At 42.5% G+C, this 14,090-nt stretch overlaps 1 protein-coding gene across 1 annotated transcript in view; it reads right to left on the reverse strand.

Annotated features, from left to right (window-relative positions):
* Positions 1 to 6,221: 6,221 nt before the first annotated feature.
* Positions 6,222 to 14,090, reverse strand: part of ODAD4 (outer dynein arm docking complex subunit 4) — a 47,525-nt gene continuing 39,656 nt past the window's right edge. The window contains exons 10-12 of the mRNA XM_088482657.1: positions 12,063 to 12,163; positions 6,836 to 6,908; positions 6,222 to 6,410 (exon numbers count right to left, since the gene is read on the reverse strand). Coding sequence (XP_088338783.1) covers positions 6,349 to 6,410; positions 6,836 to 6,908; positions 12,063 to 12,163 — 236 coding nt within the window. The 3' untranslated portion in view covers positions 6,222 to 6,348. The remainder of the gene's footprint in view (positions 6,411 to 6,835; positions 6,909 to 12,062; positions 12,164 to 14,090) is intronic.

Below are 14,090 nucleotides of genomic sequence, written 5' to 3' on the forward strand. Positions count from 1 at the left end.
GGGATTTATATAGTTCTTTCATATTCATAGCATGCATCAATGTTTGCCAAAAACTGTTATCAGGGTCACGTACACACTGTAAATTCTATTTGTATTAATGGCAGGGGGCAGCATTGTATTATTAATAAGCAAATAACTGATTTCTAGACTTTTCTACTATATTTGGTAAATATTAAAGAGCCCTTGCTCGTTGTTCATGAGAAGGTGCAGATAGTGACATTCCATTGCAACATTGTATATGTCTCTTTGCTACTGCAAACAATAAGCACATAGAAGTCTTTGGTGAGAACTCCTATTTCTCCATGTCAGCATACATTTGAACAAAGCAATAGTCAGAGTTTAACTCTATCAGTTGTATAGATTTTGCTCTAAAGAACATCATAAGGGACAATTTTGTTTAAAAAACAAATATCTTAAAAGTTATTTTTGTTCCAAATTTGAATATTGTTTACAGTATAATGTCTGTCAAAGGGAAGACTGGCTATAAGGATTCTGATTGTCAGTAAAGGTTGGCTCAGGCAATGTCTCAACATGGGGCCTAATTCTGAGGTGGGAGTAAAGCAAAAAAAGAGCAAGTAACTGTGCACCTTTGCAAAACCATGATGCACTGTGGGTGGGGGAGATGTAAAATGTGTAGAGATATTTAGATTTGAGACAGGTGTGTCAAGGCCCTCTAACTGTCCCCTAATGTGAATAGCTGGGAGAGTAGGTGGTTACCTGGTGTGGTACAGAATTGGATCACTAGAGAATGCTAAGGCATAGTGAAGGTCAGGGACACAGCTTTGCAAATTAATAACATGCAGAGGTCAGAGTCACAGGCTCAGCATTGTAAACATTTATCAAGAATAGATCAGGGTCACAAATATAACATAACAGGCTATAGGAACCAGGATGCTGGAGAAAGGCGGGAAACATAGTACTCTCGTACTGAAGGATGCAAAAAAAAACAAAACAGCCTTTAAATCGACTGGGCCTAAATTGAATTTGGTCCCAGTGATGTCAGAGGTAATGTGACTGCAACTTTAAAAGAGCTGCATTGCCACCTGCCTGCCTCATGCGGAGCGTGTAGACCATGGAGCAGAGCCCAGGAACATAGAAAGCAGACCAGTTTGAGTATGGCGGATCGCGATGCTGAAGCACCAGATCTGAGTGCCAATTTATGACAGTTTCTAGCTAGAACCCACTCAAGTTTTGCAGAAACGTCAAACTCATCTCTATTAAAAATAGTGACCTTGTAACACAAATTCATAGATGAGAATAACAAGCAAGAAGCTAGTGGGAAAACAATCTGCAGGTAATTCACCAAATAATATCACAGTAAATTAAAATAAATTAAGAACACCTACCTGAAATAGTGAACAGTGGTGAATAAAATAACTAGTCAGCTACTTGATTCAGTATGTCTTATTGATTAATTCACCAGCCTCACTGCACCAGGCATATCACAAACAACCATTCTGCCGGCCACGGTACCGACCCGCCCTAGTTAGACAGTGTAGTGCCGACCGCAGTGTGTGCGGTCAGCACTACACATTTACAAAGGACCTGCGCTAGGCTTCCCTGCGCCCAGCGCCGGTCCTTTGCTGCACAGCCGAGACCTTCCCTCCCGCTGAGCGCTTACCCAATAGCGCCAGGAGGAGGGTGGGAGGTGGGCGGTCTCAGGCTGTGCAGTGTAACACACATCACCACCAGTGTGGCAGCGATGTATGTGTTAACCAGCAGCCAATGAGAGTCAGACTCTCATTGACTGCTGAGCTCCCACTGCAAGAGCCGGCTTCCTTCCGGCTCCTGCAGTGGGTAATGGGAGAGACGTCATGATGTCATGACGTCTCTCCCATAATGCAGAGCGTGCCAGCCCGGGAGGACTGACGTGCGGCTCCGGAAGCAGTGGCTGGAGCTGGAGCGTGGATTCAGGTAAGTGTAATTTTTTTTTTTTTTTTATTTGTGTTGTGTGTATGCACATCGGGGGGGCACCATTACAGGGGGGGAGCACTACTGGGGGCACCATTACTGGGGGGGGACCACAACTGGGATGGGGGGACTACTATTGCGGGCACTGCATCGGGAGGGGGGGGGGAACTACTACTGGGGGCACTATATAAGGGGCTTACTACTAGGGGACTACTACTGGGGGCACTAAATAGGGAGGAAAACTACAGGGGGCACTGTATAAGGGGCACTACTATGGGCCTGCATAAGAGGGGCCACAACTGGGGACATTGCATACTGGGGGTACTGTATACGGGACACTACTGGGGTTAAGGTGCATATGGAAAGGAACGTTCAGAGTGACGATAAAGGGGTGTGTCATGTTGACACGCCCCATTTGTAAGTGGCCACACCCATTTTTGGTGTGTGGGGGGGGGGGTGCTCCATTTTTACATTTGCCCTGGACTCCAAATACCCTAGTTACGCCACTGTTATAAAGCCCGGAGAATAAGAATGGACAGTAAGAATTGCTTCCAGTAGAGAAGATGTTAGAATTGATCTGTACAGATGGTTAGTATTGGAAACTAAGATCAAAAATTCCAAGGATATATCTAACACAATGCACAATATTGGTTCCCTATTAATGGTCACTCTTAAGGCCCCCATACATCTGTGACGGATTGTCGCGATGTAGCGATCCTGCAACCCGGCATCGCAGGATCGCTGAAATCCAACATGTTGGATTAGACAGCTATGCCGATCACGATGAAAAAATTATCGTGATCGGCAGATCGTGACATTTAACAAGTACAATTTCACCGACCCTGCGACGGATCGCGGAACATCAATGGCCGCCGGTTGGCATTTCCGACCAGCTTTTTTGATCCCATCACTATATCTGTCACAGATGTATGGGGGCCTTTACACAAACTTAAAAGTATAACTTGTACTGATCTCTCTCTAAATGGATCATATGAAAAAATGACCCACATCGATGAACAGTATAACGGTCTGGACAAACCAAACTATTTTTAAGTGCCTCCATATAATGAATGAATTGTTGATACAATGTACCATACACTGAATGCAATAGCGACCAAACATTGTTTTTTCCAAACTGAATATACTCTGTAGAGCAGTAGTTCTCAAAATCAGTCTTCAGGACCCAACAGAGTTCACTTTTTCCAGGTCACCTAGTTGGTGCACAGGTGTATTCATTACTGACAGACATATTTTAAAAGATCCACAACTAGAGCTAATTATTTCACTTGTAATTCTGTGAGGAGACCTGGAAAACATGAACTATTGTGGTCCTGAGGACAGAGTTTGAGAACCTGTGCCATAGAACAGTATTTCTAACTCCAGTTTTTAAGCACCAACAGGACATGTTTTGTGGACTTATTTAATCATGCACAGGTGAGTCTATATTGCTGGGTCAGTAATTATCCCACCTGCTTCCAAAGACAGGAATCCTAAAAACATGACAAGTTGTAAAAACTTGTGGGTTAAGGTTGAGAACCACTGCCACAGAAAGGTGATCTATGACTAGATTAGGTATAAGTGTGTGTACTTGCTTAATTGCAGCTGGATTACGGATTCTGGAGTGACCGCTCTGTAATACCCCTTTTACACCAGAGCTAAAACCCGGGTTTTTGAAGGGTTAACCCGGGCAGCTCCCTGGTGTAAAAGGGGAGAGAGTTGGATCGCCGAGTCGAGTGACCCGGCAATCCAACCCAGGTAACTAGCAGGGTTTAACACGGGCGTAGCCCGTGAAACCCTGCTGTGAGAATAGCGCACTCCGGGTCACAATGACCTGGAGTGCGCTGCTAGCCGGCTGATTGGTCCGGCTTCAGTGGCGCTTGGAGATTACGTCATCTCCAAGCGACCACTTTCACTCCGCAAAAGCCGGGTCTATGCAGAACAGACTGCGGTGTGAGCGGCTGCCGTTTAACCAATCACTAGGAATTATTTGATGTAAAGTTTGTCTTAACCTGACTTAGGTGAGCTTCTGAGTAGCCACCTCCACTTACCGCTCACAAAGGATGCATAGTTGAAAGGAAATCTGTCATAATTACTCCAGCACTGCAAACAGAACTAAATGCGTATATTTGCCAGAATACATCTTTGTGGTGCAGATATGTAATAAAAGACCAAAATTTGTGCTAAAAACATATTGCATAAGATATATTATGCATCATCAAAAGAGAATACAGATATAAATTATGCATCATCAAAAGAGAATACAGATATAATGTACAAACATATTGAATATATCTATAGCGCCCTGTTTAAGTATAGAAAATAAAAATTCTCATAGTACTATATGTAAACAACTGAATAAACTAAGGGCTGTATTCAATTAGGTGCGAAAAGTTAAGTTTGGCAAAAAGCGTTCACAGGTGAAAACTTTTCACGTGTAAATGCATATTGCTCTATCCAATTGCCTGTAGTGTTGCTTAGACAGAAACCGGCAAAAAGTTTTCTCCATCTCAGATCAAGTGATAAAATGTGCAAACTCCCTATTTTTGGCTAAAGATATGGGGGCTTGGTTCAGAACCCTTTGGTGAATAGGGTGAAAACTTTGTCGGCGGTAAGTTTTTGTTTTATGACGGCTAATTGAATACCGCCCTAAAACAGATTGTAGCACAGCACATACGGTAATCTCCAACAGACATGACAAACCTGCACCAAGTTAAAGAAAGGATAGGGATAGTGTCAGAACCGGGGACTCTGGATTTCTCAGTTGAGGACCCAATACCTGCTCTCTGGTGGTATGGGAGATCTGCAATAAGGATGGTCTGATAGAAGACCTCCTCATAGATTATATACACCAGGATGGCAAATGTCACATAGTGGCACAGGGACCAAGACAGGATTATGGTGGACACTGGAGTATGGACCAGACTTGGAAAATATATTTATGAAGGAATGGATCAGAGTTGGAGCATGTACTGATAGTGGAATAGAAGGAGCATATATACTGATGCTGGAATAGTTCAGACTTGAGAAATACACTGGAGCCGGACTGGGACCAAATTTGAAGAAATACACTGTAGCCAAATTCGTCAGAGACAAGCATAACCAGCATGGGAGCTGAAGTCAGGAGCATGTATCAGCGACGAAGATCAGACACTGAATGCCGACAGGAGCAAGGCTTTATATCTTGTGACTCACAGGGATATGCGGATGCTGTCAGATGCAACTGACCTGGTTACCCATTGGAGCCATGGCGGCCAACTGGCCAGGATCAACACGGTGGCATCCAGTAACCAGGGCTGGTGAGAAACCTGAAGCCCCCCCAGCACACTGAGGACCCTCCAGTGACACACCTAGCAGGACAGGAGTCGCCAGGACAGTGGGATCGCTGCCGGAGCTATGGACCCCTGAGACCACCATCCCCCTGAGGACCCGCCGGCAGCACCCTTCGTGAGACCCCAGGCTGCGACCCCTGCCATGACAGAGCAGCAGGACCCTGAGGGGGAGTACGTTTCTTGACAGATAATCTTCTATTCCCAATAAAAGTTGTATATCAACCTATAAATTATCTTTGTAAGCTTACTCACAAAAGGGGATCCCCGAATAAAAAGGTTGATATAAAAAACCTGTAATGTGGTGGGTGTGGTTTAATAAAATGTGTGAAAATAAATTTAAACCAGGGGTTTTCAACCCTAATTCTTAAGTACCGCCAACTGGTAATGTTTTGAGGATGTCTTTAATCATGCACAGGTGAGTTAATCCATTTTGCTGGATCAGTAATCATGCATCCTGTTAGTGGTACTTGAGGATAGTGTTTTTTTGCTAGTGAACTACAGGAAGCCCTGCCATACTTAAAGTTTGTAAGTATGCTGGAGCTTCAGTCATGGAAGCTGCTATAGTTGAACTTCAAACTGAAAAAGTCTTAAGCTTTAAGGTACACACTATACAATTATTGGGCAGATTTGACAGGAGCAATTTTGAATTTACGTCGACCTTCCTTGACAAATGCTCTATAGAATGGTGAAAACTGCATCAAAATCCGTCCAGTGATTCTCGAGCATCAAAATCCATCCAGTGGTTCTCAAGCCCGAATAAACAGACAGGCGCCTACCAGGGACACCTATACTATCCATAGATTGCTTCTAGTTCTTCTATAGCACCTACCAGAAGTACAAATCAAGTTGTCTTTTAATAAAGGTCTATATGACTGAACCGCGTCAAGCAGTGCGTTTCAGACTTTGTTAACAAAATATAAACTGCCAAACCCCTGCCTGGACCCTCTACACACTGGAGTCCCCCATTAGATGTGTGAGAAATAAAGATGGAAGCAAACATTTTATTTACACATTACTAATAAGAAGTTGAACACGAAGCTATCTCAGGACAATCTGTAATTGCAAGTTTCACATTTAATAAATGAATCAGCACCCTGCAGACATAGTGTCACACAGAGATATCAGTGCTGTGTCCCTCACGACTCCTGTCTCCACTCCATACACGTCCTTCTGAAAACCAAAGACAACATGATAAAAGTTTCACTATAATAATGTGAGGAAGATCTTAGAGGGATTTCAATTAATTACAGGGCAGGAAATAGCATTGTCAGTTGAACCAGGCACTTCACTGAACTGACAATTAGAGAGAACCAGTGAGGATCAGTAACAATCTATATTTAGCAATAGATATGGTTCTGTATAGTAAGGTGGCACCAGATATCTCTTTGCACATTAGAATGGTCAATAAATACAGGTCAATTTTGCATGTATAGCAGCAGCTCGACTCACTTTAATAGGTGTGAGGTGTCTGTCACATGGATAGTCAAACCAAAAATTGTAAGGTAGAGGCGGTACATTGTGCAGATGGTAGTCAAGGGACAATTTAGCTGGGAATAAGAGAAATGTGCAGATGGGTGGAATTTATGGATACCTACCTGCTGAGTTATCTTCACTTTCACTATGGTCTGATTTAACCTGCTCTTCAGTTCCTCTTGCATCTTCAAGAGCCTATGATTGAAGGTAAAAAATAAAGAGATAATAAATGTGGTTGAACCAGCCCATTTTTACATTATCATTTTCTTTTATTCGTAAGGTGCCACAAATAGTCCGCAGCACAAACATAGGGGGTGAACAGAAAACACATTTAACAGTATTAAACAATGCACATTGACGAATAAAAAATAATTGTACAATACACAATTATAAAATGACCAATCAACAACAAATTGACAAGAACAGAACATAGAATTGCAGATCTAGCTATTGACAAGACCAAGAACATCAGTGATAAAGTAGCTTCCGTCTGAGATAGGCCAGTATTCAGCAGTATGTGTTCGAGAAACAGTGAGACGGGTACAGTGCTAGGAAGGAAAACACAAACGAAAGAGGGCCCTGCTCATGTGAGCTTATATCCAAGAGGGAAGGGGAAGGCACAAATAGAGTGTCACTAAGTGGGGAATAGAGATGATAGCAAAGTCAAAAGATTTAGGAGGGTGATGTGCTTTGAATGAATAGGTGAGTTTTGAGGGCACGCTTGAAGTCTTAAAGATGTCTGAGTGTGTTCCACAGGTCAGGAGCAGCATGTGCCAAATTCTAGAGGTGGGATTGCCAAAAGAAATGAGATCACCAATTAAAGAGGTAAGAGGAAAAAGAGTAGAGGGCCAAGAACAACTTCTCTGTGGTCAGGAGTAGATACAGAAAAGGAGCATTCGGTGAAGTAGAGGGTAAACTAGGCAAGGACAGGGTCATAAAGGCTGATGGAATGGAGGATTTGCAAAGAAAGAGTGGTCAACATTATTAAAGACAGCTCTGCTGTTTCCATTGAGTGGAGAGAGCGAAAACAAGATTGAAGTGAATCTCCAAGGGAGTTAGATAATAAAAGGTGACACAGTTGTGAACAACCCACTCAAGAAGCTTGGATGCAAAGGGAAGAAGGGGAATATGATGGTAGTTAGAGAAGCAGAGTCAAGGAAGGGCTTTTTTAGTATGGGAGATTTAAGGGCATGTCCAGAGGAGAGAGATAAGTTGGGTAGATAGAAAAGGTAGGAGCAGGCCTTAAGAGAAAGGAAACAAAGGACATGAATGAGGATTTGGTCCACAAGGTAAGTGGATAGATGTGGAGGAGAAAATGGTGAGGACTTCATCTGCAGAAACCTGGTGGAAGGAAGAGAGAGAAGGATTGAGACCCCGTCACTGGGAGTAGGTGAAAGGGAGGACAAGATGGGTAGACAGGAGAGAGGGAATTGATGTGATGAAATATCACGATGTTTGGACTCAATTTGATAGAAGTGTATGGCAAAGTCAAAAGCAGGGAGCAAGGACAGAAGGGGAGTAGGGAGTTGAGCATGGCAAGGAGGTGATGAGGTTTGGGGAAATAGGAGGAAAGGAGAGCCTTAAAGTAGGACCGTTTAGTGAGAGACAAAGCAGACATGTAAAGGAGAAAATGAATATGAAGTAACAGAAATCAGCATGAGAGTGCATCTTTTTCCAGCAGCTTTCAGCAGTATAGAATAATTTTTGTGGGTAGCAGGTACATGAGGTGTGTCAAAGTTGGGGTGGGGATAATAATGGCAGCCTGTTCAAAGGAGTCAAAAGCAGAGTTAAGTGTGCAATTGAAGAAGGATACAGCTTCTTTGCAGCAAGAACAGGTGGTGATGGCCAAAGGAAGAGAGCGCAGAGAACAGGGGAATATGATATGGTCAATGGCGTCAATGTTTTGCCTGGAGAGGATAGCAGATGAGAGGACTGTGCAGATGATAAAGAAGAGGAAATGGTGACCAGAGAGAGGGAAAAGGGAGCTGTCAGAGACAGCACAAAGGTGAGAAAGCAGGTTCATTGAGGAAAAACAAGGGCTGAGGAAAAGGAGGGAAGTTCGGAGGCAGCAGGGTCAGATGGATTGTCAGTAGGGACAGGCTGAGGGAATTAGAGATGAATAGATCATAGATGTGAATTTGTTATGCACTTTGGCATTCTAGGAAAGAGGGAGGGAGGTTAAAGGAGAAATTTTGATGATGTTGTGTGGTGTAGCTGGTTTATGGGGGTTTGCAGGGTTTTGATCGAGTGGGTGGATGAGGAATGAAGAGGGGGGCTCACAAACAGAAAGAGTAGGGAGGTCATTGGGAACTGGTGTTGAAGGTGTGAAGAGAGTGGTGCACTATGGGTAAAAGAGAAGCTGAGATGGGGCTTGACAGGGAGCAGAGGGGGGGCAAGGGGTGGAAGGGGGAGGGGATAGATTGGACCAGAGGCAGCAAAGGGGACAACGGGAGGTAGGGGACAAGGCAGAGGAAGAGTGCAGGCCTGTGAGGCAAATCAGCAGAAGAGTAGAGGAGAAACATTGGGTGGGGAGGACAAAGGGATGGAATAGGGAAGGGTGTGTGCATAAGAGAGGAGGACATGGCGTACAACAGAATATAGAGAATGAGAAAAAGAGAGAGAGGAGCAAAGCATTATAGAAGCAAAAGATAAACTAGAGATTGTATGATAGGAGTATGGCAATGAGAAGGTAGATCAAAATTGAGATGAAAGGAATGAATAAGGTACTGTAGCAAAAGGAGGGAGATATAGTGAAGGGGTTAAGGGAGTTAAAAGCAGTGGATTAGATGTAATGGGATTGGTGAGGTGGTAGAATGGAGCCAAGACAATAGCAATACAGACAGTGAGGTTTGACAGTGGCAATTCAATCAATTTGGTAAAACAATAACAGAACAATATAATGTGGAGCAATAGAGTGGCAATTACAGTAATGTATCAGGAATGAGGACACTACCAACGGAGAAATGTCAGGAGAACAGAGATGACTGTGACCAAATGAAGCATACATTATTTAGTTATGCATAAGTCACAGAGGGAACTAGTAAAGGGGAGCATGAATGAGAAAGTATAAAAGGTTATTTACAGTCAGGTGCATAAATATTGGGACATTGACAGAATTCTCATATTTTGGCCTCTATTCACCACCACAATGGCTTTGAAATGAAACAAACAAGATGTGCTTTAACTGCAGACTTTCAGATTTAATTTGAGGGTAATTACATCCAAATCAGGTGAACGGTGTAGGAATTACAACGGTTTCTATATGTGCCTCCCACTTTTTAAGGGGCCAAAAGTAATGGGACAAACTAAACAATCCTAAATCTAACTTTCACTTTTTAATACTTTGTTGCAAATCCTTTGCAGGCAATTACAGCCTGAAGTCTGAAATGCATAGACATCACCAAACGCTGGGTTTCATCCCTGGTGATGCTCTGTCAGGCCTCTACTGCAAAAATTCTTCAGTTCCTGCTTGTTCTTTTGGCATTTTCCCTTCAGTTTTGTCTTCATCAAGTGAAATACATGCTCAGTCAGATTCAGGTCAGGGGATTGACTTGGCCATTGCATAACATTCCACCTTTTAGTCTTAAAAAACTCTTTGGTTGCTTTTGCAGTATGCTTCGGGTCATTGTCCATCTGCACTGTGAAGCGCCGTCAAATAAGTTCTGAAGCATTTGACTGAATATGAGCATATAATATTGCCCGAAACACTTCAGAATTCATTCTGCTGCTTTTGTCAGCAGTCACATCATCAATAAATACAAGGGAACCAGTTCCATTGGCAGCCACAGATGCCCACGCCATGACACTACCATCACCATGCTTCACTGTTGAGGTGGTATGTTTTGGATCATGAGCAGTTCCTTTCCTTCTCCATACTCTTCTCTTCCCATCACTCTGGTACAAGTTGATCTTTGTCTCATCTGTCCATAGGATGTTGTTCCAGAACTGTAATGGCTTTTTTAGATGTTGTTTGGCAAACTCTAATCTGGTCTTCCTGTTTTTGTGGCTCACCAATGGTTTATATCTTGTGGTGAACCCTCTATATTCACTCTTGTGAAGTCTTCTCTTGATTGTTGACTTTGACACATATACACCTACCTCCTGGAGAGTGTTCTTGATTTGGCCAACTGTTGTGAAGGGGTTTTTCTTCACCAGGGAAATAATTCTTCTGTCATCCACCACAGTTGTTTTCTGTGGTCTTCCGGGTCTTTTGGTGTTGCTGAGCTCTCCGATGCGTTCTTTCTTTTTAAGAATGTTCCAAACAGTTGATTTGGCCACACCTAATATTTTTGCTATCTCTCCGATGGGTTTGTTTTGATTTTTCAGCCTACTGATGGCTTGCTTCACCTGATAGTGACAGCTCTTTGGATCTCATATTTAGAGTCGACGGCAACTGATTCCAAATGCAAATATCACACCTAGAATCAACTCCAGACTTTTTACCTGCTTAATTGATAATGAAATAACGAGGGAATAGCCCACACCTGTCCATGAAATAGCTTTTGAGTTGATAGTCCCATTACTTTTGGCCCCTTAAAAAGTGGGAGGCACATATAGAAACCGTTGTAATTCCAACACCGTTCACCTGATTTGGATGTAATTACCCTCAAATTAAATCTAAATGTCTGCAGTTAAAGCACATGTTGTTTGTTTCATTTCAAAGCCATTGTGGTGGTGAATAGAGGCCGAAATATGAGAATTCTGTCAATGTCCCAATATTTATGCACCTGACTGTATAAATATTGGTGAAACATGAAAATGAGAAGTAAGTAAGTATCAAGTGATCTTTAGTATGAGGAAACAAACAGCAAGGCAAAAAATACAAAATATATTGAGATGGCAGCTGTAAGAACCCTGAGTTTGTGTACAATTCAGCAGGTAGTGTCCAGGCAGTGATCAATGCAGGTGTGTGAGGTGGCTGATTACAGGAACACACAGGCAAGGGTTGGGTGTAGTCATGCTTTAGAAGTTTTCCACTCATAATCATAATTATTTGTCACTGTACTATAGAAATCAGAATACTTTCTTCATGGTAAATCACTACATTACATATTGTGGCGATTAGCTGTGGGGCTCATCAAAAGTGGGGAGTACTCGTCTTAGGGTATCACATGATAATCTCACATCTTACTACATGACACTCAATCTATGGACATGCAATATGCAACTTGTCATGCTTCTAAATATACAAGTCTTTAAAAAAATGCTTTATTTGACTAGGTCATTTAACAATAAATAAAGGAGAACAGGGAATCTCTATTCTGAGTGCCTACTCATCCAGGCTGTTCTTTCCCATATGGCACCAGTCGCATGGTGGACCAGGTAATATTTGTGAGAAAACATACTCACAGTAATGATAGCTTGCTCTGCTTCATTGTTCTTTACCATTCTTGCTCTTTCTAATGCTTTCTCAAAGTTTACAATAGCAGATTCATAATCCTTTAGTTTTACTGAAAAACAAATAATTCCATATGAGAAAGTCTTAAATCTTTAAACATTACTATTCCTAGTATGTTTGGTGCATCAATTGTGATTTCATATAAAGGAGCAATATGTTCAATTTAATATGGCTCACTTACCATATACTGTATATACGGCTCATATCTATCTAGGGTACAATGGATTTACATGTCATTTTGGTTGATTTTGTGATGGTATTACCTCCAGCTGTCCGTGCCTCTACAATGTGAGACAGGGCTGCTGTGAAGTTATAGCAGGTTCCATGGCCTTGATTGTGTTACTGTAGGGGCTGTGGGTTGAACCTTGATGCTCACTATCTTTAATGTCATTATATACATCTGAGAAAGCTCAGAGGTGATGAAGATTTAACGGGAATGAGAAAAAACTTTAACAAAAATAACATAAAAAAAATAATGAAAAACTCTGCCATTCATTTACCAGCAGAGAAACGCGCAAGGAAGGTTCTAGTTGCAAATTAGGTGGATACGCATCACTATGATTATCACAGGAGAGGCCCATGTCTCAGATATTCTTCTATTAGTATAGACAGTGCATCTATTTATCTATGGGAGGACTTTATTGTGACATGTGAAGCAATCTGTTTTTTGCAGCACTTGGATACTGCTAATATGTCACTAACTGATTGCAAGCTGCTACTCTTCATTGACACATCTGTTATACAGCAATAGTCATAATTCTCACTATCGTGTTGCTGTTACAGATTGTACTGTTTGGATTCCAATAAATAATTTCATTTTGGGCCACTATCTATCTTGCGTGAGGGACTTATTTAGGGCTTCAAATTCCATCCGCAGAATTAAGGACTTTCATTATCATTTATTAACCTCCTTTGCTGTTCTACTGCATGGTTATTGTATGTGAGACCGCTGATTTGTATGTTTTGAATTAATCTGACTGATCATGTTTCATACATCAGAGTGTATGTTCTATTAACATCAGTGTGACATAAGTTATGAGTTCCTGTATTACTTCTTTCTAGAAAAAAAATGTTGTTATGTAGTGTTTGAGATTGGTAATTTTTCAATATACAGCGCATCTGGAAAGTATTCACAACACTTCACTTTTTCCACATTGTTATGTTACAGCCTTATTCTAAAATGGAATAAATTCATTTTTGTCCTCAAAATTCTGCACACAATACCCTATAATGACAAGGTGTAAAAAAAGTTTTTTTGCGATCTTTGCAAATTTAATAAAAAAACTAAGAAATCACATATACAAAAGTATTCACAACCTTTACTCAATACTTTGTTGATGCACCTTTAACAGCAATTACAGCCTCAAGCCTTTTTGAATATGATGCCACAAGCTTGGCACACCTATCTTTGGGCAGTTTTGCCCATTCCTCTTTGCAGCACCTCTCAAACTCCATCAGGTTGGATGGGAAGCGTTGGTGCACAGCCATTTTCAGATCTCTCCAAAGATGTTCAATTGGATTCAAGTCTGGGCTCTGGCTGGGCCACTCAAGGACATTCACAGAGTTGTACTGAAGCCACTCCTTTGACATATTGGCTGTGTGCTCAGGGGCACCGAGAGGGGGGGCCCGGGCTTGCTGGACGGGCCTGGCACCGCTTCCTCCCCCTCTTACATCACAGCAGCCCAGCACACACTGCTGTGTGCTGGGCTGCACTGGGAGACTTCCCGCGGCTGCTAAGCAGTCTCCTATGCCTGTGGGTTATGCGCCGGGCTTAGGGGGCTCACTGCGCCCCCGTAGCCAGCGCGCAGCAGCAAAATTAATTTTTACCTAAGGGGTTGTGGCCAACCCCCGATTAGGCCACACCCTTTTTTTACCGGGGCCCCGCACGGGTCTTCACGGGCCGGTATGTGCTTAGGGTCATTGCCCTGCTGAAAGATAAACCGTCGCCCCAGTCTGAGGTAAAGAGCGCTCTGGAGCAG

Source organism: Taudactylus pleione, unplaced genomic scaffold, assembly GCF_031769625.1.
Source record: "Taudactylus pleione unplaced genomic scaffold, aTauple2 ptg000018l, whole genome shotgun sequence".
Lineage (NCBI taxonomy): Eukaryota > Metazoa > Chordata > Amphibia > Anura > Myobatrachidae > Taudactylus > Taudactylus pleione.